Source organism: Pleuronectes platessa, chromosome 24 (genome assembly GCF_947347685.1).
Source record: "Pleuronectes platessa chromosome 24, fPlePla1.1, whole genome shotgun sequence".
NCBI classification, from domain to species: Eukaryota; Metazoa; Chordata; class Actinopteri; order Pleuronectiformes; family Pleuronectidae; genus Pleuronectes; species Pleuronectes platessa.
This window is the reverse complement of record NC_070649.1, coordinates 5,822,697-5,847,124: the sequence shown is the minus strand read 5'-3', so window position 1 is coordinate 5,847,124 and position 24,428 is coordinate 5,822,697. Positions and strand designations below refer to the sequence as shown.

Genomic DNA, 24,428 nt, shown 5'->3' with positions numbered 1-24,428 from the left:
AGCTAAATAGACTTCACATGGAAGTTCATATCTAAGGAGGTTAGTTTCTTTATCTTGTTGTGTGTAAAGTTGAGTCATTACACAATGGAAATATTTCCCATGGTCAGGTGAGGAGGTTAAAGCACAAAAAGGAATCGCTTGCCTTTACTTCCTAAATAAGAATTAAGTCGAATTTGAAGCAGTGTTACAGATTTTCAAAATCAGACATTGCAAATTTTAATAGCAGAAACGACATTGTGTGTCCACAGAGGAATGTTACACCCTTCAGAGTCCTAAAGAGGTCAAAGTATCCAGTATTTTTATTGTTTTATGTCTTTATTCACCTTCTGATCCCTCAGACATAATAATCTGAGTTATAAATATAAATGAGAGGTTTGATGTCCTGGGACATATTCAATAGATATTAATCTAATCATTATCCTTCAGCTTCCAGGTCACAGATATATGTCTATTATTGAACATGACAAGAAACCGCAGAGGACAAATACCACAGATATGATTGTGGTATTTGTTACCTTTTATGTTTAGATAAAATAATAAGTAATGTTAGGTGAGAAAGCGAGTCACAGTTTCCACACAGATTTATTTATTGCCAAGTTGCAGCATTTCAGAAAACGTCACTCATGTAATAAAACGACGAAAGAGTGAACCTGCAGGAGTTGATACACTGAGTTTGTCATGGATCTGTTAGTACATGAGATTTCATTCAAGTCTCCAGAACAGAGACTCCCCTACGCCCACTGCAGTGCCTTAAGCAAAACAACGAGAGGCAACAAGCGCACAAAACATTTATGGCTGAATCCTTTCCACATATCTGTACAGGCATTTTTTATTTTTTTGTGTGCATACAAATTTTATATCAGCGGGATCCTGTAATCTCAGGATTAGGACACACATATTTGAATTGTGCTGGATATATTTGGAAATGTCGTTATTCTCGGGGAAAGCGTTCACATCACACGTTATAGCTGAGATAGAAAGAAAAGGCACAGTTTGTAAAAAAGGAGATTGACAGCAGCACTGGGAAATGTGTGGGAAACAGTATATAACAGTAATTGGGGTATTTAAGACACAGGAAGCCTTGTTTAAATGTTATTTGGTGTATTTAGCTGTAAAAGATCATATCACTGCAGGAACAACAAGGAAACATGAAGAGTCCATTTGTATTTCTTTATCCACAGTTCGTTTATAGTAGTTAAGACATCATTTCTACAAGTCATCACAGTGGTGTGTCCCTCTCTGAGATATAACTCCCCCCATGTATTTGCATCATGTCACAGTCACAACTTATAAAAGGTTTTTAAGAAAAACGCAGAGAGGAAATTGGATTGCCCAAATAACCTTGTTTTTTAAATCTATTAAATCAGAAATTATTGTAATTTATGAACTATTTACAGGTGTCAAACTAAGTAGAGATTCTGTCTATTGTAGTCTTTGTTAATTATTATTATTATTATATCTATAGAAAATCTAATGCTTAGCTCTTTGACTAATATTTTTAAAAGTCATACATAAGAGACCCAAACTGGGGGAATCCAGAATGTGCTTCACGCTGTCATTAGTTCAGGAGCTACTTTCTACCAAAGTAATGGTCCTTATAAAGACAACATTTATCAGTGCGTGTGTTCTGTTCATTATCAAGAGTAACCAGGACGTTGTTTCCCAAAAAGAAGAGTGGTTTTGGACGAAGCATTGTCAGCACCGAGCTTAGGAATTTTAATATTTATATCAGCGTATGAGCCGACGAGTCACAAACGCCAGAGCACGAGTCGGCTTTTTACGGTTCAGACTTCCACAGGGTGAGTTACTGTGTCTCCTGAGCTCAACTTTGGTTCAACATAGGGATAATCCTGGATAGCACCGTTTAAGAAGGGCTAACAAACATAAAACTAATTATTAATTAGAACAAAGTAAAAATTATTTACAAAGCACCACATACTGTAGATAAAAGTGTGGACAAAAGCCTGGCTGACCCCTTTGGGATTTCCCTTTGTCCAGTGTTGTGTGTGTTTGTGTTTATATATGCATGTGTGTGTGTGTGTGTGTGTATGTGTGTGTTTATCTCTTAGAGATGGAGCTGTTCTCGATGCACAGCACCACGTAGGAGCTGGAGCAGCTGCTGGAGCTCGGCTGGAGCAGGTTGCCGCTCTGCAGCGAGGACGCCATGCCGTTCAAAGCCCGGTCGCCCACTCGCCACGTCTCGCAGAAGCCGTCGACGTGCTGCTGACCGGTGCTGGTCGACCCGTGCCACATCATCTTCTCTGGCCTGGGATAACGCAGCACTTTTCTTTAGTATATAATCTTGTTGTATAGTCATTTTCTGTCTGTTTGTCTTCAAATTGTTGGTTTACTCACCATGTGTTGTCGCTGAGGACATCCTTGCCATCGAAGGAGTAGATCGGCACGTTGTCCTTCATGCGGCCATCATTGAAGATTCCATCCCAGTTGTCAAACAGAACCTCATCCTGAGAGAGATGAGACGACAGTCTGCTCAAACACCTGCTGACAATTAATCGTGTATTCTCTTTTGTCTCGCTTCTGCCGGTATGAATAATTGAACGTGTACCTTCAGGTTCACGATTGGCATGCGGTCCCTGTCTGCCCTGCGGACGATGCTGTGGAGATCCTGGAGCCTGGCGGACAGGAAGGCCCGGAAGGTTCCCTTCATCCCGATGGCCTGAGCCTGGGTGAAGCACATGAAGTCTGCTCCGCGGATCCCCCTCATGGAGCCGGTCTGGGGGCTGTTCAGGGCGATCAGGTGGAGCTGTGGAAATACCCGGTGACATTGTAAATATCCTTAGATGCTTTAGTGTGACTGTTTAAAAGTGGGCTCTCTTACCCCTGGACCTGAAGTGTGATGGTGGACTGGGGTCTGGACCACAGGAGGATGAGGTCTGCGCTGAGGGGTGACGGGGTAGCGACCGTCTGGGTACGCAGGGCGTTCATGGGCCGTATTGACAGAATATCTACCATCCGGGTGGCTTTGTCGGTCTGTGTAACTTGGATATCTTGGATCTGCCGGCTGCGGGTACCGGGGATCTGGCTGATACTGCGGATCTGGCTGATACTGCGGATCTGGCTGATACCGCTGATCTGGCTGATACCGCGGATCTGGCTGATACCGCGGATCTGGCTGGTACCGCGGGTCAGGGCGGGTTGTGTATCTGGGGTCAGGGTTCGGCACGTACCGAGGGTCTGTGTGCGTCACATGGGGCTCCTCAGGCTGTGGGTGACGGTCAGTGTGTCTGTGGGAGTCGGTGTTGGAGTGGTGATCCGGGGAGTAGGGGACGACGGGTGGGGGCTCCACCGCTGCAACCTCATTACCCTGCAAATAACGTGCAGGATATCAATTAAAACACACAGACCTATGTTCTAGACTAGAGGAGTGAAAAAAGGAACAATTACACTCACATCCTCTCTGGGCAAAGGAATATAGTCCCCGAGCTGAAAAATAAAGGAGAACCCCAAATTATTGAAGTGTTTTTGTGACATTCCGGCTGATCTATGTTCATGATTGAGATAAATGTTTACCTGGACTTGTCGAACTCCATCGCGGACCCGTAGGTACAGATCTGTTTGGTCTAGAATGTAAACCAGCGAGCCCTCAGGTTGTCTTCGAGCTGTGGCTGTCATGGTGTCGTAAGACCTCAACACCGTCACCTGCAAACACGTGACATGTATTCTATAGACTTTGATGAACCCCTTTCAAATTTGATCTTGCTGTTAATTGTATTGTTTATCTATAATATTATCTATGCATTTACTTTAGTGTTTTTCCATTGCTCCATTGGTCATGGGTATTTCCTTATAAGTCATCTATTTCTTCAGGTTAATTATTAATTGGTAATTACTTAAAGCAATGGAAATGATTCACCCAGACGGGCACTCATACGTCATTCAGTCCAGCAGACATGCTTTCAGACTTTGGCACAGATTCTTCATGGAGCCATGGAATTTTTTTGTATTTCATAATCAATAACACGGAAGTAAAACAGCAGCATTTGACTGCGTCGTAGATCTTCTCACCCCAGACGTGTGACCAGGTAGTCCAGGCACTCCAGGTGGTCCCGGGGGGCCAGGAATATTGATCGCTGTCAATAAAGACACAGTCACATGTGCATGGATGAGACTCAACACTTTATCTTAATCTGGAGTATGTTTGGGAGTGTTCATGAACAGAACTCACTCTGTGTGCCCCTGTGGGTTTCAGATAGAGAAGGTCCTGGGGGTCCAGGCGGTCCAGGCGGCCCATCGTAGCCTCTTCCTGGTTGACCCGCTGGACCCTCAGGACCTGGTGGGCCAACGATGGAGTCACCCTGAGGGCCCTGGTGGGACAGGAACAGAGTCAGATTTCATACAGTGTAAGATGTAGAAAAACACAATGTAGGTCGTAGCCATTCAATAGATGGAATATAATATCAAGTGTGAAATGAAATAGTTCCAGGTCAGGAGCAAAACTTGGTTGTTTAGTGGTCCACAGAAACAAAAGTGACACAACTGCCTATTATATCTAATAATGTTAGCTCTATACTGTAGATGTGTAGATTATTGCATTATGTTTCTGATGACCGTACTGGAGGTCCAGGAGCTCCTGGGCTGCCGTGTCCACTGGCTCCATAGCGGGGGTCATAATATCCTCCTCCTGGTTCTCCTTTCTCTCCTTTGAAGCCATCATTGCCCCTGTCCCCTTTCAACTCATTCTGCACACATCCACGTCAAGACAAAAATCTTACTACGCAGCTGCTTAAACCATAATCTATGATCCAAACAATCATGATCATGCTGGAGAGTCTATAAGGTTGCTAAATTTACCTTTAAAGAGTAAATGTCGTAGTTGGACCCGAGACCTGGATCAGAAACAAAATGTTTTAAAACTACCTAAAAGCGGAAAGTATAATTTCCTAATAGTTATGCACATGGATAAAATCGTGGAAATACCTGGAATTTGCAGAACCCCTCCTGTTCCAGGATCTCCTTTCTCTCCTTTAAGAGCTTTAATCGAAGGTGAACAGCAGAAATCATTTTAGTATTTTAGTAATTTTAGTACAGCCTTTGAAATACTTGACCTTGCTTTCTGGTTGAGGAGTTAAATATTGCTCTTGTATCAGACACTGGAGTCAGCAGGTTGTTAACTTAGCATAGTAATAATCTCTCTCGTCCTCTAATTGTCGGATAGAAAGTGATTTTCACACGTTGCATCCACAACATGACCTGATCTCACCTGGGTAGTGTCTGGAGTAATCAACGTGTCCCTGAGAGGAAACGACAAAGACAAATAAATAGCAACGGTAAGTAACTTTATAATAAGATTAAATTCATTTGTAAATCTACCAATGTCATTTTCCACTAAATAAAGTTTAATATTTCATGTCTCCACTCACTCCAAGTCTGTCGATGGGAGCTGGAGGTCCGGGAGGTCCAGGAGGGCCTGGTGCACCTGGAGAACCCTGGGACACAACATTTATTGATTACTATGCGTGTGCATTGATGGACGGACAATAAGAGACGACAGAATTTAGGCCTGAATGGGATAATAAGCCAAAATGAGTGATACTCACAGGCTGTCCATATCCAGATCCACTGCCTGATTCGCCTTTGACGCCATTCAGCCCAGGCCGCCCCTACAGTCAAACACACACTCAGCACATTCAAGTGGTGTAGTGTGCACTTTAAAAAACCTCAACTTGTAACATGGGCTTGATAATACCATCTTAAAAATGACTTGATATGAACATTTTAACGTACCGGTCGTCCTGGAAGCCCAATCTCTCCCTTCTGGCCCTCAGAACCATATGGGCCCTGAAGAAAAACACAGTAATCATGTGGTTGTTATCATACTGGTGTGATTCTGTTTGGGTTATGTAGCAAAACGTTAAAATAAGGTACGCACTGCAGGTCCAACAGGGCCAGGGGGTCCTCTATCACCCTGTAAAGACAATACAAACTTAATATCTTCAGGCAAAATTCAATAAAACTGTCCTGTATGAATAATGCAGAAAATGGGGAGCGTCATTAAAGCACTGAGGTCTTTACCGGCTGTCCTCCCAGGCCACCCAGGTACATTGGGGTCCCATCGGGCCCCATGATGATGCCAGGCTCGCCTTTCTGTCCCTGAACAAATAATTTGAACAGAAAAAGTTTATCAATGATGTTTTCTTGGAAGCAAAACTTGCAATAAATTTCCTATTATATCCAGAAAGAACAAGAAAAACTAATTATGGCTGTCCTTAGAATTCAAATTTTACCTGCCAAGAAATCATGTATTTGTGGATTTATATATGTGTATATATATATATATATATTTGGAAGAAAAAAAATTGTAAAATGAAAAATGAACTGATTAAAATGTGGATTATTGTACCTGAGGTGCATATCCTGGAGGACCTGAATCTCCTTTATCTCCTTTTGGTCCCACGGGCCCCTGAAACAGACAAGTTATATAATAACATTATTTAAGTCCCATTTCTGTGCATTCACAGGATTCACAGGATCAACTGTGTGATGACGACAGCGACAAATACCGGGAATCCTGCTCGGCCTGGAGTACCAGCTCCTCCCTGCAGGAGAGAGAGAGAATGATAAGGTATTAAAAAAGTCAAAGATTCCTTTCAAATGTGAAAGACTTTGAGTTTAGTAAGGTTTGTAGTGAGATTGGTTAAAGGCAACAAAGGGTGTGTGCACTCACCTGCCACCCTTCGTCCCAATATAGGTCGTTATACTACAGCAAGACAAAGTTAGGTCAGTTAGTGTGGAGGTGAACAAACAAAGCGAGCAGTGACGGTTAGTGAATATGAGTCAATCAAGGAGTGGGTACGTGATCGAGCAGTTAACAGGACGAGCTGTCAAACACATGTGTTTTACAGTGATACAGTTATTTACAGGATCGGTGCATCTCGCTCTGATCTCGAGCCGGGACTCACATCTCTTGTTGTTCCGGAGACAACCTGTCCTGGAGGCCCGGGAGGCCCTGGAGGTCCGGGTTGTCCACCGTCGCGTCCTGGCAGACCCTGTCACACAAACCAAGACACAATGCTTTTGCTGTAGCGGCAGCGCTCACTGTAAAAAAGTTCACTTGGGTCAAGGTTAAGGACAATTCTTTCTACTGTGTCAGCGAATTTGTATATTTAAGAATTAAAAAACATTTAAACTCACAATCTCGCCTTTCCATCCTCGATCTCCCTTTTCACCCTGGAAATCAAACATGCCAACTTTAAGGCCAAGACAACAGACAAATAAAAAAATACAATCTAGTGTACAATTTACGTATAAGATAAATGTGTATACTAAGCAATTTAAGGAACAAAGTTTATCCAGCAACATACCGCCTGCCCTTTGAATCCGTCAATGCCTGGCATCCCAGGTTGTCCTCGTGCTCCTTCTGCTCCTTTGTCTCCGTGGCTGCCGGGTAGACCTGGCTTACCCTAGAAATGACCAGCAAAAACTTTAATAATTACATCACCACACTGTTGTTCTGCGACTGTGAGACCAGCAACTGCAACACAAAACCATACACACTCTTTGTTGTACTTACGGGTAGACCTGCAATACCACTTGGACCCTGGAAGACACGACAGAGGAAAACGTGAGACACTTCATGTACAGTGACAGGGACAGGGCATGTCATGTGTGGGGTAGATGTGTACCTGTGGTCCGGGTGGGCCTGCGAGTCCAGGTAAGCCCTCAGTCATCTCGTATCCGCCAATCTGTAAGGAGGAGATTTGAACGAGGAAGATGATTCCTACAGGAGTTCTTTGTTATTGGCCAGATTCTTGGTTTTGTGAATCTTTACCAAACAACAATGGGCTTTACAACTTTTGTTTGAATATTCAAGATATTTTGGGTTCACTTCCTGTAGTTGTCAAAAGCTACATCTTCAGGGGACTCGGCATTTACTGTATTTGACCTATACATTCTTACATATTAAAATCCAGATTCTTTAAGAGACCTATACTCACAAGTCCGCCACGGTAAGGTGGGCCCGGTGGCCCGGGAGGCCCTGCAGGTCCAACTGGTCCCATGGGACCTGGAAGCCCTGCAAGCCCAGACTCCCCTGGTACACCATTGTGTCCGGGATCGCCCGTAGAACCCTGAGGAAAACAAATTTAATATGTTTATGTTTTGCAATAGTGAAAATAACTGCAGAATAATACGAATAAGAACAATAAGAGAGTTAAACGAAGGAATGGAAGAGACACATGCAGAGTTGAAGCTTTATGAGATACAGTGAGAGTTTGAAAGGTGGAAGGAAGCAGCAGAATATTTCACTAAACTAGGGAAAGTAGGTCTTGGTCCTCAGGCCACTGTAAGGTTAGTGAAACACAACTTTAATTATGTGAAACAGGTTGAGTTGGGGGAAATGGAAACGGATAGAAAAAAAGGAAAGGAAATCACCAAAGCAGAGAGACACCCCCCCAGTACCTGAGACCCATTACACACCGTAGGGGATGGATTAAAGTAAGAGAAGAGGCCCGTGAAAAAGGTGGAGTCCTGTTTGTCTTGCTGGAGGAAAGCAAGAAACAATGAAGGAGAGAATCTGTGTTTGTCACGTGTTGGAGTTTGAGGGATAAAAAAAACAAATCTTGACTCACCTTTTCACCAGTTCCTCCTGAATGACCGAGCCGCTCACATTCACCCTGGATCAAGACAAAGGAAATACACACAATTCTTAGACTCGTTAGCTCCCTTAAAACATCCCAACGACAATTACATGGATTGGGATTAAATGTTTTCTTTGCGGCTTTTCATAAAACCCTCCTCTGCATTCTTAAGTCGGAATCTGTGAGAATCATTCAACAGTTTAACTCAATCTGCTCATTCTCACCTTCTCCCCTCTGAGTCCAGGCTGACCAGGAGTACCAGGACGTCCAGCGGGGCCCTGGAACAGCAGACACAATTTCATGTTATTATCTTATTAATCTGTAGATTTTTTTAGCATTTTTTAATTTACTTTCTATTTACTAATGAGATTATAAAAACATTCATAAAAAAATGAATCGCAACTACTCACGGGCAGACCAGGGACTCCATCTTGTCCCGGTGGTCCCGGGGGTCCGAAGGCTACGGGACCATTGGATCCCAGTGCTACTGAAGTACCAGGGATCCCGGGAGGGCCAGGAAGACCGGGGCGACCAGGAGGACCACGGGCCGCCTGGGTTACAAATCACAAAATTACAACGTTGTGTAAAGACTCAACTTTAAGATGTGAAACCTTATTGATTTCTAATGACATTCAACATACCCTGTCTTGGAATCCTGAACCCTCCATGTCAACAAACGTCTGTTAAAACACGAATTAGCAAATTAAAGTCAGAAATAAGTGTTGAGAACATAAACGCTGGAAGGAAAGGAAGTGTGGACGTACTGGGCGATCACCAGTGCCAGGTCCAGGGGGTCCTGGTGGACCAGGGGATCCTCTGGGTCCTGGCTGACCCTCTCCAAGGTCACCCTGCAGAGATTCAGAGGCCACACGTTATCGCACTAAATTATAACATGTGATATAATTTAACATTTCGTCTTAATCCATTCTCTACGCCACCTTTTGGCCTTTGGCACCAGCAGTTCCTGGACTTCCTGGGAAACCTGGTGGCCCAGCAGGACCCTGGAAACAGGAGCATAATAAGGACATATGACGGATTATGTATTTTTTAGATACAGCAATATTTCAAAGTATTGAATTTAAAAAAGAAACTTACAGCTTTTCCATCCTCTCCTGGATCCCCCTGAAATACCATGAACAGTCAGTGAAAGACATGCGTCCCAGAACAAATTCAAGTCAACAGTTGTGGAAATACTCACATTCTCCCCGTCGGCTCCTGGAGGTCCTGAGGCTCCATCCGACCCGGGCTGCCCCGGAGGTCCGGCGGGTCCGGCCATCTGCTGCACAACAGAGCCGTCCCCGAGTCGGACCACCTCAGCCGCAGGGCCGGCAGGACCAGCGGGGCCGGCTGGTCCCTGAGCCCCGCGCTCTCCTTTATTGCCGGGGTATCCGAAGCCAGAACTGCCCTGGTGGGACGGAAAAGAGATAAATCAACTGTAAGCTGGTGAACATAGAACTCCTTCTTAGTTCTGGGACTGAAAAAGTATGAACTTACCTTTGAACCTTTGTCCCCCTGAAATACACAGAAAAAGACAAATCAGTTATTTCATTACTTATCCGAGTAGGTCAGGTGATGTAGCTGAAAAAAATCTGAAGTTGTCTTTTACCTTCTCTCCTCTTCCTCCACCCTGAGAGGAGACACCAGAGCCAGAGCTGGACCCCGAATCTCCCTTCGGCCCTGAGGGGCCTCTGTCCCCCGTAGAGCCTTTCTCTCCTCTGTCTCCTTTCTCACCTCGACCACCACTGGGACCTGAAGGACCTGTTGCATGAAATTGAGTTGAGAAACGAGTTAGAAACAAGTATCACTTATTCCATGGTGGGGCTATTTTATACGTTGGGCCAAGCTTTGATGCCCCGCACAGAGGATAATGAGCTGTTAAAACTGTAAAATAACTGTGAAAGGGTCAAAAGCCTGTAATGAAAGGAACAGACAGAATACTAGAGCATAGATGAGGTTTTTTCTCATGTGTTGCAAAGTGACTCTAATGAGCTGCTAATCTCACTAGAAGCAGTGTAGCAATATGTCCTGCAGAGGGCGACAAAGCCTTCTCTAATAATTCTCCTCTGTACCTTGGTCCAGTTCCTCTCCCTGTGTCCATACTAGTTATGGGAAGTTTGCCCATTTAAATTTATATAAATTGTACAATGTTCCTCCCTGTCTTTTCTTTTCTTTTCTTATGTTTTAATCTTGGAAGCGATTGCTCAAAATCACTTAAATCTTCAGTTATACTTCTGGGATTTCAATCCAGGTTCAGTCCACGGGGTTTCCCAGGAAGTCCAGTAATTTCTCTCCTGTACGTATTTGAATCATCCAAAACTGGAGGATTATTAAATTCAGCTTTGATGTCCCCAATCTATGAAATTTAACCGAATAATATATTTTAAATGATTTTAAAAAGAGGCACTACATAGAAAGGTCAATATTATACAGTGTTAATCCTACCACACACATGCCTGTCGGCTAATAAACCACAGTGGTGGGTACTCGTGTTTGCTCTGGGATGGTTCGGTTCGGGCACAAGGATCAGAGATCACAGATCTATAGAATCTATATCAAGTCATTAATCATCATCATGGGACAAAACATTTTTTTGTCTTCTGCTGATACCTGACGTCTAAAGTCAACACAAACACACCGTTACCTGCTCTGCTCGGCGGCTGCAAGTGTCGGCTTGCACACGGGGGGGAATGTAGAAGCTTGTGAATTTTTTTGGAAGGGGCGTGATGGAAGAAGCAACTGGATACATGTCCCACAAGGTCTAAATCTGCTCATTTGATTTTCTCTTTGTTGAATGCTCAAATCCTAGCTTCCAACCAACAAGGCTCTTTAATCTTCCACCTGGGGGAGCTAAAGAGGCTCCTGTTGGACTTGTTCTAAACACACAAACCCTGCAGCAACCCCCCCCCCCCCCTCCACACACACACACACACACACACACTCAGGTCCAGACAAGAGGCCTAATGCACATGTTCCTGGATGAAAGCAGAGACAATAACACATGACGTTTCTTTGGCAGCGGCTGCCGTGTGATTAAAAACTTCCATTCCACATTCCTGCAGCGTGTTTACTGAAGATTTGCCCTTTTACTGATTCTACTGTTTATAATGTAGACGTCTTTTACCTGATTCCTTCAGTCCGGTTCCCTTTGAGGAAATCAGCGGCGGCTGAGGTACCGGACGGGAGGGTGCAGTGGTGGTCTGGAAACGGATCGGAACATAGTTGATAACAGCTGACAGCACGCTCTCCATTATTATCCGAACTTTAAGCCCCAAATCTAAACTTTCCACAGGCTTAAGAGGATTTATTATAATAAGTAAAGTGAGTTTAAGGGGTAAAATCAGTGAAATGAAGCAGAAAACAAATATCTCCATGAGTGACGGGGAGGAGACGATCTACTGGACCGATTCCAAATGCTTTTGTAAGCGCCATACATTTACAGACCTGGACTGTGTGAGTCATGGACTATGTCTCCACCAAACGTGTGGAAAGGGTCATGTTATAGGTTTATCATACAGTTTGAATGACCTCTGTGTACAGTGAAAAGACGCACTGACCCTGGCACCGTGTCCCGTTTGTCTCCTCTCGCCATCGCCACTGCCGTAGTCCCCAGAGGCCTGAGAGAGGGAGAAAAGAAGGTGTAAATCAGAATATTTCAGACCCTTTGACGAAAAATGTTAAAAAACGCAAATACTCACCACGTCAGAGTCGTCCTCGTCGTCACACAAGCGCTCAGCAGCCCGAGGGCTTCCGACTACTTTCAGCTCGGCGATCTCCCCCTAAACACAAACAGAGCAAAAGCATTTTACTTCACCGTGATTACAAAACTATTTGCAATCAGGCATGCGTGTGTCCTCCTATTTAAAACATGATACAGACAGTTTTGATGCCTGGTGGCATGTAGGATGCTCAACCGGTGAATATATTTTAACACCAAGACCAATTTGTGCAAATGAACATAGAAAATTCGGATCTTTAACATGAATTGTATTAATTCCTTCACTTCAAAAGCCCTGTGAACGTCACAAGCTAAAGGTCAGAGGTCAAAGGTGATCAAGGTCAAGCAATACATTTACAGGGAAGAGGAGGGCTCACTTCCTGTTGCCAGCGACCCCCAAACGAACCTGCCATGAGGTGCCACAGGGAGATATTAAAGAGGTCAGACTCTCACACACACACACACACACACACACACACACACACACACACACACACACACACACCTGTGTTTTAAGCACACAGTGTATTATTCTGACTTCCCCAGGTCCCGTGGGAGACATTCGGATGCGATGAGTAAACATCTCTTCAGCACTCGAGCATTTCCTCTGCCGGTGCCCCGGAGTTTATGGTTAGAAGATGGACGTTCTTTGTAGTTATTGTTAGGAAAATAGTTTTGAAGTCCTGTCCCATGTTAAAGGCTCCTCCAATTAAATCAGTAAGTATTTGGATCAGGTGATAATCGATTACTGGTAAATATAGCTAGATCCATGTACTAGGACTTTATGATTATAGTCCTGTTACATTAAAAGCAGAGAGTTTCTTTACCTGGAATTTGTCGGTGTCGGCTCCTCCCGCATGACCCACGAAGATCCCCGCCCCGGTGTCAAACTCCATGGGGTCCGGGGAACGCTCAAACCTCACCACCCGCTGCTCCGAGTCGCAGCCGTGGTAGAAGGTCACCTGCTCCTCGAAGACGGACAGCGAGAAGCGGCTCCAGGTGTCCACCATGCTGGGGACGTCGAAGGCGGCCGCCTCGTACGAAGCCTCCGAGTCGGGCTCGGTGTAGAAGAACTGCACCCTCTGGCGGCCGGCCTTCACGGCGCTGAGCTTGACGCCAACGTACATGAGCTTCTGGGGCCCGTCGATGATGGAGAAGAGGACGGCGGCGGCGGGAGTGGTGGGCTTGATGTGGAAAAGGAGGGAGAAGTGGCGGTAGAATGGGTTGGGGACGTGGGTCCGAGCCGGCTGGCCCGACACCGTCGCGGCGGAGAAGGCATAGGCGGCCTCCCCTCTCGGCCCGTAGACCCGGGCAATCTCACTGGGTGGAGGGTCTCCTATCAGCTGGAGCAAGGAGACACCACTCTCTTCTGCAAGGGGAAAAAAACACGTTGAGGACATACTTTTAAAAGAGAAATCAGACCAACCGGCCTTCAAGTGCAGCTGTATACATAAGAATGAACTGCATACCACTGAAAGACAGTGCTGGATACTGTTTTCTAAAAGATTATCTAAAACATGGATGAGGTGCACTTGAAGGCAACATGAGCGCTGAAGACAGAGGCAGTTTGAAGCACAGAAATGATCAGCAAATCACAAGTTCTTTGGAAAGTAAAACATTTTGACTCCATCACTGAACACAATTACATGGACAGCAATAATCTGACTATTGAGTCTATTTAGATTATGTTTACGATTCAGACGTAGACTGTGCAGAAATGTGTCTTAATTTTGAGTATGACCTTAATTGGAATATACTGTTTATTGATCATTGTCCTATCAGATTAATATCAGAATATCGGTGTCCATGAAAACACGTCTAGTAGATGTGATTTTTTCTTTTGACTAAAGAACCTTGGGAAAGTTTCAAAATAAAACACACTTTAGCGTGCATTAATGCTCGTTAGGATGAGGTTATATAGGCTGCACAGCAGGAATCTGACTTAAACGAGTGACTGGCTGCACTCGCTGAACCCTGAGAGGTGAAACAATGTCAAATAGCTGACTGCCGATTCAGTCAGTGATCACTGTGGAGTGCCAGGGCCTCACATTCCCTCTCCTCCCCCAGAGTGTGTCCATTTAGAAAACCTTTGTCCTATGTGGTTGGAGACGTCATCAAAACCAGATTACTGAAGTTGCCTTTCTCCCAAATGAGCAAAATCAAAAACTTTGGTTTCCTGCAAGAACACATCCCTCACAAGAGTTAAGTCAGAAAATCTGTTTTTGTTTCCTTAAACTCCACTAAACTCTAACTGAATAAAGCTGGACTCAAATTAATGGAAAATCCGCTGACATTTCAGTTCCCATCGACAAAAATACCCCAAAGAGTCGGCATCCTTGAGAGCTACCATGACTTTCTCACACATCTCCATCGCAAGGGACAAATGGTTCTGACGCTTTGACTCAGCGATCTCCTGAGGGCGGTCTGTCATCGCAGATTCATGAGAGGAACCGACCAACAATTACAATCTGTGCATTAAGGGGTCACGGAGGTCAGCGGGGGTGGGGGGGTCCCCCACGTTTCCGAAAAGAAAAAACGATGAGAAAGTGTCACAGGCGGTTACGGAGTGAAAACTACCAGAGACGCCTTCAGAACAAAACAATAACATCATTCATCACCCCTAATGGTGGCTGCATTGCTCGTTTCAATATTGTAAAAGTCAAGAATGAAACTAAAACACTGTGGAGATTTGGATCCATGGGATCATTAGCTTAGGAAAAATGTTCTAGCTCAAACTAAACAAGCCCACTGTGATTTACAGTTCCATGTGTTTATAATTATTAACTAACAAATATACTATATTATCTTTATGTCCACTGGTTTTCAAGTTGTTGGTTAGGTCTGGTCAGCCTCTCAACAAAGAAAGCAAAAGAAATGTATGAGGTCAGGGAGGAACCTATATGGCATCCCATCCCATAATGCAGAAATCTTTATAAAATTAAAAGCGGACTTAATTTAGTTTAACAAGTCATCCTCAAAGGGAACGATGGTTGCATAACACACTGGAAGACGCTGTGGACACTTATTAGTTTATCACATGCATCGAATCCTCAGAACAGAGCAGCTGGCATCCAGGTCTTAATCTCAAAGGTCATCCAGCATCGTGTTTTGGGCTTTTAGTGCGTCCTGTTTAATTTCTAATTCTGCCAAAGGAGTTTGGAGAGTGCTGCTCATCTTCTACCTGCTGAGAGGAAAGTCACACTACTGTCAGGGACCGATAGTTCTGTGACATAACCGACTGCACATCCGCACTCGCCAATCCGACGCTTTAGGAGTAATCCGAAACATATGTTCACACACACACACACACACACACACACACAGTCCCTGCTGCAAGATAGGGTGCCCGTTGTGTTGTCTCAACCTGCGCGTCTGCGTCCTGTGGGATTTCGGCCAATTGGAGCGCGAGCCGGGTGGCCGAGTTCCCACTGAGGGCACCTGCTATTGGTTAATCTCACACTGACACAGCCGCTGCAGCTGCTGCACAGATCAGGTGGGCTGGATTATGTATGTAGGACTAAATATTTCAAATGAGAGATGACAAGAAGGGAACTTCCAGAACTTGATATAACAATTACACACACTTTTCTAATTTCTTTATCAGAGCTGCGATCTCTTTCTGGTCCCAACGCATCAAATGACCACTAACGCTTTCCATTAAAAGCTCATGTCCGATCTGATCTGTGATCAGCTGCTTCTTGTTCTCCAGAGAACAGATGGAAGCTGGTACGAGAACCAAACGTGGGAACTTCGCCTGTGAAAGCCTCATCGCATGGACCCAGATGTCTGCTCATGGCTTCCTGCCCTGCTCCTGTCTCCACTCGGACTCAGTGTCTCCATGCTGACAGAAACAACTGCATGGAACAGCATGGACCGCACGGCAATGTTTCACAGCCCTGACACCGAAGGCATGTAACAAAAATGTTTTAAGCATGACCTCATGTATTCTGTTCATGTCTGTATTTTTTTACAACGTGAAACCCTGGAGAAATTCACAGCCTGTTTTACTGTGTGAGGGAAAGGAGATGCTGCGAGTGAGGAGAGGCACGGACAAACGGCGGCAGGTAGGAAACGCGTGTCAGATGTCCATGGGAAAGAAGGACCATGAGGGACTCTGATGGGATGAAGCACAAAGAGAGCGAGAGAGTCAAAATGCCAGTTAAAACAGGCTGAAATGTCATGGTGGAACAGATGGACCCCGCCAAGAGGTTTAGGGGGATAGGGCGACTCCCACAGGGATAAGAAATACAATTTTTTTGGAGGATGAGCTATAAATAATGAGGTCCGAAAACCACAAGGTCATTAGACCATAATTTGTGACAGCAAATATGAACACAGCCTTTTGGCTTCATTTCTGGACAGCGGGAGGAAGTGGAGACGTGTCGTCCATCTTTGTAAACAGGAGCAGCTAGACATCAGAGTGCTGTCGCTATCTGCACTTGTAATAACTTTACTCCTCTAGTTGGCCTGAATTGTCCTTATGCATAAAATCTGAAATGCATGTCAGTCTTCTTTGGTGCGCGAGCAACAAATACTAACTTTATTTTGTTGCGTGCAAACTGTTTAAGAACGTTACACCATTATCAAAGTATGCCTCAAACAGAGCTCGAGTTACCCTGAAAGCTGCAGTCCTTGTTAGGAGAAGTGAGCACTGTGATAACACACTAATCAAACAGAGGTATTTATACAGTGGAGTCAGTCGGCTGCTTTCCTTTAAACCATGTAAAGAAATGATGATTAGCCTCTAACTCCTGAGTGTCTTTAGAGGACGGGAGAATTGCTCGAGCATCAGGAGAAGCTCACTGATAATTAAGCTGGTGGCTTGATCCATGAACTAACCCCCTCCCCCCCCCCCCCCCCCAGCTGTAGCTTTGTCCTCCTTGGACCGAAACAACTGGACTTCACACGTCTGAGAGGTGATGCAGCTGCCACACAGTCAGACCTTAATCCGTGTCTGAAGGAGATGAGCGCTGAGAGCCAATTAAAGTTGACTGATGGGTGGATCAACTTTTCTTTTTTCACACCAGTCTTTTCGCTGGAGGATCAACGTTTTGAAATTGTCTGGGTTCCTTGGCCAATGGGAAATGGAAGCTGAGAGACCAGCAGATATGCAACATGTGGATATTGTACTTTTTAAAGCTTAATTTGAAATACTTCAGAAGATAGAACTTGAAACTTAATGTGTGGTCTCCAAGATCAAGCCAAGACATTAGGCCACTATTGTTAGCCAACTGCTCACAATGGCTATCGTGAAGTGACCTTTTGTGCAGAATTGCAGGATTTACTGGAGGAGGCAAATGGAAAATACTCAGGGTGATTTAATGATTTGAACTTGGAACAAAATGCAACTTAAAATTCAGCTTGTTTTTGGAAACGCTGCGCCTGTGAAGTCCGAGTTAAAGAGCGGGTAATTCCCCTGTCATCGTAAAAGTCCCTCTCACACACTGTCCGTGCATCTTCTAATGGTCGGCCAACTGCTCAATTACCACCCATCAAGTGTAACTGGTCTCGGAGGGTGGAGGCGACTGGCTGCGCCCTCTGACCCCGGGCAGAGACTCGAGCCGCCTTGTCTCATCCCGGTCACAAGGCTCTCTTGTTACCAGGCGAGACACCGTTGCCCTTTCTCCCAAACTGATCGCACAATCGCCACGCTCTTTCCCCGGAGCGAACCAGTTTTCCCACCCACGGCCACTATCACAAATGCCATCCTGCGGCCCTCCCTCACAGCCACAGATGGTCCGATTGTTTCCCTCCGGAGGACTCGAGATGCTAAGACACCATTCGCCTCTAAATCCACACGATGTTTCACGCCAGCTGATCAGAAATGGTGAAATATGATGACAAGGAGGTAGCAATGCGTGACCGGCATGCAGGGGTAGGATGTTCCCGAGCGGAACAGAGTGATTATTGCACCACCATAAATTATCTTGATCCAGCCGAGAGAATAGAGTGATAGTATCACAAGAGAAGCCTGGAACGCAATATATATAATTTATCCTGGATTCCCTGAGAAAAGGCGCTGAAGAAACATCTCATTCCTCCATTTTTCTTTTCCTTTGCAGGTGTTAAGTAGAAGCCGCCTGACGACTAAATTTAAAAAGCCAATTTCATTTATCTTGTGGGGATGAAAACGATTTGTGGGAGAAATAATTCGGCACCACATGCTTGGCTTTAAGCAGAAGGTCCCTCCCGCAGGCTGATACTCTCACACTTTTCTCACACATATCTGTGTTTTATAGCAAAGAGGGTTCCAATCTTTGGCTTTAAGTGCAGTTTAAGAGGTTATCCAAACAAGAACCCTGCATAGGGAACATGGGAAGCAACAAAACTATCTCCTGTTTAAACTTGGAACATATATTAAATAGTCCTGCGGGACAAAACATGATAAAGGGGGGTTTAACGCTCAGCCTCCATACTGGACGAGGGCCCCTGGAGCATTTCCTGTCTTAAGAGTTTAGGTCTCAAGGAAACTGTATATATTATATTCAGTTAGAGCACTTTTCATAATATAAATGGACTAGAAATCCCCTGAGTACACGGAGAGAGTAATAAAATGCGAGTGGAACACCGAGTAATGCATTCGGTCGACTCACGACATGTTTCAAAGCTCTGCAGCTACTTTCAAAAGAACCTGTAACGTAACATTGCTGACCATTACTGACGAGTATCACACACACACACACACACACACAAAAACGAGAAGGTTTTGCACTGTGACGAGACAACCACACCAAATCGTGCAACGCATGCATCCTGCGGACAGTGACGTGAGCTCGCAGTGTTGCGTCATGCGCCGACGACAGCCTCCTCGGGACGTGCAGCGGAAACACAAAGAGCGACACCACAACGGCAGCGACGACAAAGATCACACCGAGCGTTTTTTGCATGTTTTAACCATTAGCTGCAGATTGTTTATCATTCTGTCCACCATGCTTCCACCTCACAGGTGTCCTGTGCTCTCTAATGTTGTAATCGTAGGCTTGTGCAGACTCTATACCTGCTTGATTCAAGACAATTACAATCCAATGATAAAACGTTATGGGGCCATTTCCCTTTTAAGAGGCTCATATTTAGTACATTTTGCATAATAATTGCATACTTCTACTCCTTTTCTTGAAATGTCTATTTTATATAATTATTCGACTTGTGCTTTAGTTATGTAGCTGTTCTTCAAGTATGACATTATACTGTGGCTATTATCTTATCTCAGTCTTCTTTTCATGTTTTGCATTTATGAGTCTTCTTTTTATTGTTTCTCTCACTCTAATTGCTTTTATTTACTACATCTTTTGTGTAGTTGCATGTGCAACTAATGCAATAACTAACTGATATGAGGATATATACAGTATGTGCATATAATAGTAAATCCCTCTACACCATGGTAAATATATGTGTTATACCTGTGTAGACCTCTAAATCTGCACTATCATATGCAACAATAACAGTACTTAAACAACAATAAAGGCCGGTATGAAGCCGGGGTCACCTGTGTGAAGTCCCTGCAGGCTGACCATCTGACTCTTTCAATGGGAGATGCCATGGTAGATTAAAAAAATGTGACTTCTGATCATTTAAAATGCAAAAGCATAGTGTTTGATATTGGCAATAACATGCAAAAATCACATTTGTGACGAGCAGAGATCTCCAAAGTGACAATCCTATGCTTGGACGTGTGTGTTACCACAACAAACACTGCACAAACACACACAGACTTGAGCGCTGCAGCATCTACGACGAAAAAGGTGACGAGACATCGGATTCAAAATGTATCAGCACACTCGATACATTCTAACCCTCTGGGTTACCTTTCCAGTTACTAACTGACACGCATGAGGGCTCCTCTGCCCTTTCAGGCAGGAGGTAACACTCCACCGGGAGACGCCCGTCCTTCAGGGACGCCCAGCAGCTGTCCCGCAGGACGTGGCAGAAGCTGCGGCAGGGCAGGAGCGAGGGGGCGCGGGGCGAAGGGCACCTGGGGGCCAGCAGAAGGCAGAGGAACCACTCTGTGCCGTGGTGACACCCCGCCCTCGCCAGCCACGCCCACTCCTGCAGCGCCGCCCCCACCTCTTCCACAGACGTGTGGTTGAAGAAGTTGGGCAGCGTGAAAAACTTTGGCTGTTTGCCCGAGCAAACGGGCCAATCGGAGGGAACGGGGAGACACGATTGGATGCGACTAGCGGCGGGGGTCGGCTCTGACTCCAGTGCACCCCCGAGAGTTCCGTTCACTTTTAAAACATCACCGGTTGAATTGCGAGGCAGGACTTTATCACCTGTCGAGACCGACTCTAGATCTGTCTCAAGATCATCTGTGGACGCTGATCCTGAGCCAGATCCATCCCCTGCCCCCACCCCAGACCCCTCCTCCCCCCTCTCCCCTCTGAGCCCGTCTGTATTACCCGTCATGTTCGGGGTCACGCTCGCCACCTTCTCTGTGAGGCCCGCGTTAGAAGTCGTGGTGGTCGGGGTCCCGTCCCGCGCCGCGACAAGCTGACGGATTACCGTGGCCACGTTGATGATGTCTTCCCCAACCCCGGACAGGTTGTCATCCTCCTCCTCCTCCTCCTCCACCACCTCCGCCACCTTCTTCGTCACCATGCCACTGGGTGTCACGGTGGCACCTGTCACTGCCGTCGTCCCCGTTGGGAATTCTGGGGTGGTAACTGGTTTTGGGTTCCAAAACCAGGCTTCCAGGCTCCCAGCGCAGAGGACCGTGACAAGCAGCCACGTCTGGATCCTCCACATGCTGCCGGCTCCTGCAACCGTCCTTCCAAGTGTCCCGCTCGGCGCTCTCACTGGTTCCCACTGTGAGCTCCACCTGTCAGCAGTTCAATCCCAGCCGTTCAAGGGGCCACTGTTCATCCACGGAACAAGAGCAGCGACACAAAAACTCCTCACTCTCAGACCCTCCCTCCACGACTCAGAACAACGCTGCTGCAAACTCCCTCATAAAATAAAAAAGCTCTTACATGCACGGGGTGGGACAGGGGGGGGGGGGGACAGAAGTGTGGGGGAGGCTTGTTATACTGGTGCTGCTGGAAGTCATTGGTTGCTCAAGAGTTGCCCCGACACACACTCCTCCCCTGTGTGAGCTGCCGAGTGGCTCCCCTAAGACCCTTTATGACCACATGTGAGAGAGAGCCTGCGAGCGTGCCTGTTACCGCAGCGACACACCCACCGTGCACAGAAGAAATATGAAGTTTTAAAAAAAATATGATTTGACCACAATAAACAGGTTAGGTTCGGATAAGGATCAGTCTGAATTCCAAGCTGTCAAAACGTGAGACGTGTAGGAGACGTGACCTCGAGCTGCCATAGAGATCTGATGTGGCACCATCATTCAAATCCAGTTTAAGGATTTAAAGGATTTTTATTTGACACATACATGGAGATACGAGGCAAAACAAAAGTTTCTGTGCAGACATAGCGAAGGGATCAACAATAAAAATACATTAAAAACATAAATAAAATAACATAACATGAGATTAAGATGACACCGCACTCCCCAGGTCAATTAAACAAGACACGGCATGTTCATTTAACGAGCGTTAGACGTAGACCCTTTTTAAAGATCTAGACATTTAAAGCATAAATCTACCGCTAACAGAAAAGCTGTCGGATTATTCCTATAATTATGTTCTCGTTCTTTTCTGTACCGATTATCATGTGATGTTTCATAAGAAATAAAAGTAGAATTACTGCTTTGCGGTTGTGTGCCTCCACCAACTAAAACAGTAAGGAAGGTAGGTAGGAAGGTAGGAAGGTAGGTAGGCTGCTTCCCTGCTTGCTTGCTTGCATTCACCCATTATCTATACTGTTATGGAATCTTCGGAGACTATCTCCTCTCCTCTCTCTGGGGCGTACTGCAGCTGGCTGTCGTGTTTGGGGAGAGCTTGGCTAAGGTCAAAGGCTTTCACTCCCTAGACACCACAGATATGAGTCTGTGTAAGCAGGCAATGCTGTCTCCAGAACTAGAATATAGATTTCATTGTTTAGGAACTAGTAGAACCATGGATTTAATGATCTGTAGGGGTTAGAAGTGTGACTGCAGGAAAGCAGACTTCAGAATATGAGAACAATTTAGATCCTCCAATTAACCTAAACTCACTCACCAGGTCTTCAGACTGTGGGAGGAAGTACCTGGAGAAAAGCTCCACAGGTACAACTGAACTAATGTGCAGGTGGACCTGTGGAGCAACTCATGGTTTGTTAGAAAAGGGGTCAAATTAAATCAAAGGTTGAAAACCACCGGAAGCAGCCAACAGGTTATAATGCAGAGGTCAATGACCATGCAAGCAGATGCAAGCACAGACAAAAAGACAAAGGTTCAGTGACAACAAGGATGACATGTCACTTTGATTTATTGCCTTGTTTCAAACGGCAGGGAAAAACCAAAACAGTGACAAGCGATATCGTACTCGACTACATCACCACGGACTCACACTCTCTGCTACACTGAGGGGAACACTCTGTTCCCCTCAGGGATAAATAGCTCGGTGATGAGACAGAAAAGCAAACACGGCGAAACAAAAAAGTGTGATAAAAGTGAACTTGAGATAGCGAGTGAGGGGAATGAATGAAAGACAGCAGCTGAGGGAGCGGGGACGCCAAGGAGGACGCGTCTGATTGGATCAGCAGCTTAAGCTTCTCTCCCGGGGGGGCAGCTCCATTGCCTCATCGTGAAAAACCCTCGGAAAATGCACCACCACCAGGTTCTCACAGATAAGGGAAGAAGGGACCCCCTCCAGGCCCTCTCCTCCTCCTCCTCAACACGGCCCTGAGTGCCCCCATCCTCCAGCTCTACCCGCCGCCTCTGCCAAGCTAGGACATCCAGCTGTTACACATTCCAGCTCTCAGACCTCCCACGCCCACGCTGCATGTGACATGTGGAGGTTTGGAGACGGCTGCATCTGGATCAGTTGGGCATTCATCCGCCATCGCGCCTGCTGTCAGCGTGTGAGCCGGAGGTCGCATTCAACCAGACGCTGAGCGGGACGGAGGGGAAAGAGGGGCTTCTTTTCTGCTTGGGAAACCGGACTGGATGCTTTAGAGTTTGTGTGTGTATGTGTGTGTGTGTGTGCGTGTGTGTGTGTGTGTGTGTGTGTGTGTGTGTGTGTGTGTGTGTGTGTGTGTGTGTGTGTGTGTGTGTGTGTGTGTGTGTGTGTGTTTGTGTGTGTGTCAGATCAAGAGTTTTGGATCAGGTCACCAATCCCAGTCAAAGCTCAGTGCACAATTTGATCAAGTGCATCTCCACTTGAAATCCTAAGACGGTCGTTTTACAATTACCTCATCGGGATACCACAACAATGACCATTCAGAAAATCACACCACAGCCAACACACTCTAATACATCAAATAGCAACACCAAAACTGAACATTAATGAGTGGTAACGGTTTATCTGCATTGTATTACAGGCAAGGTTTATAGTGCAATTAAAAAGCTTGTTTATTAATTGAATATTTTTGTATCAATCAGTATCTACAGATATCAAATAGATTAAGAAGTGCCTCAATAAATATTACAGATGTTACTATACTATGATACTACCTCCGATACTGTGTGCAAGTGTGTTTAAAGTATTAGTTTCAACCAAATAAAAGCAAAATGGCGACATGTACCATAAAATGTATCAATTGTTCTTCTTCCTTGGTTGTGAGAGTCAAACTAGATAATAGAAGAAGTTCTATAGCATCAATCTCTGTGTTTGTTTTTCAAAGCCTGAGTGAGGTCACACAGTAAAGATACAGTCATCACTTCCACACAGGGTTAGTAGCATGCAGCTGTATAAATACTTTATATAAGTTCACAATCAGGAAGGGGAAGATGGTATCTCTAGTGAATATGCTGTTGTACTCACTACCTGAGACTGTCACAAATAATAAAATAAAAGCTTATATGTCGTATTGTTGCAGTTAAAGCAGTTACAGAGATTGTGTTGGGTGGGGTAGCTGGTTTTTTCTTTGAAAAAATTTATTTTAGCAAAGCTCATCCTGCCATGAGGATTCTTCCTTTTTGCTTTTAACATGTAAAACAAAAGTAGATTTTTTCTTCCCAAAGTAGATTTTTTAAAAACACATCTGGATTCAAAGCGCAGGTAGAACTTTTTTCTCCGTGCACG

The 24,428-nt window shown here is 45.2% G+C and overlaps 1 protein-coding gene across 1 annotated transcript; it reads right to left on the bottom strand.

Moving 5' to 3' along the window:
- Positions 1 to 569: 569 nt before the first annotated feature.
- On the bottom strand, positions 570 to 21,221 carry LOC128430772 (collagen alpha-1(XVIII) chain). Its single transcript, XM_053416817.1, has 42 exons — positions 20,118 to 21,221; positions 13,140 to 13,681; positions 12,293 to 12,373; positions 12,152 to 12,211; positions 11,719 to 11,794; positions 10,204 to 10,346; positions 10,092 to 10,109; positions 9,796 to 10,002; positions 9,693 to 9,719; positions 9,536 to 9,598; positions 9,362 to 9,445; positions 9,239 to 9,277; positions 9,008 to 9,148; positions 8,822 to 8,875; positions 8,589 to 8,633; positions 8,437 to 8,499; positions 7,956 to 8,087; positions 7,644 to 7,703; positions 7,532 to 7,558; positions 7,323 to 7,421; positions 7,153 to 7,188; positions 6,921 to 7,007; positions 6,686 to 6,718; positions 6,522 to 6,557; positions 6,362 to 6,421; positions 6,034 to 6,111; positions 5,891 to 5,926; positions 5,746 to 5,799; positions 5,559 to 5,621; positions 5,382 to 5,447; positions 5,222 to 5,252; positions 4,939 to 4,992; positions 4,813 to 4,847; positions 4,575 to 4,700; positions 4,187 to 4,325; positions 4,027 to 4,091; positions 3,532 to 3,660; positions 3,412 to 3,444; positions 2,840 to 3,325; positions 2,567 to 2,764; positions 2,356 to 2,465; positions 570 to 2,266 (listed from the first exon to the last, which is right to left on the bottom strand). Exons 1-42 carry the CDS (start codon positions 21,052 to 21,054, stop codon positions 2,059 to 2,061), a joined length of 5,061 nt encoding a protein of 1,686 aa, XP_053272792.1. The 5' UTR covers positions 21,055 to 21,221; the 3' UTR covers positions 570 to 2,058.
- Between the last annotated feature and the right edge of the window lie 3,207 nt (positions 21,222 to 24,428).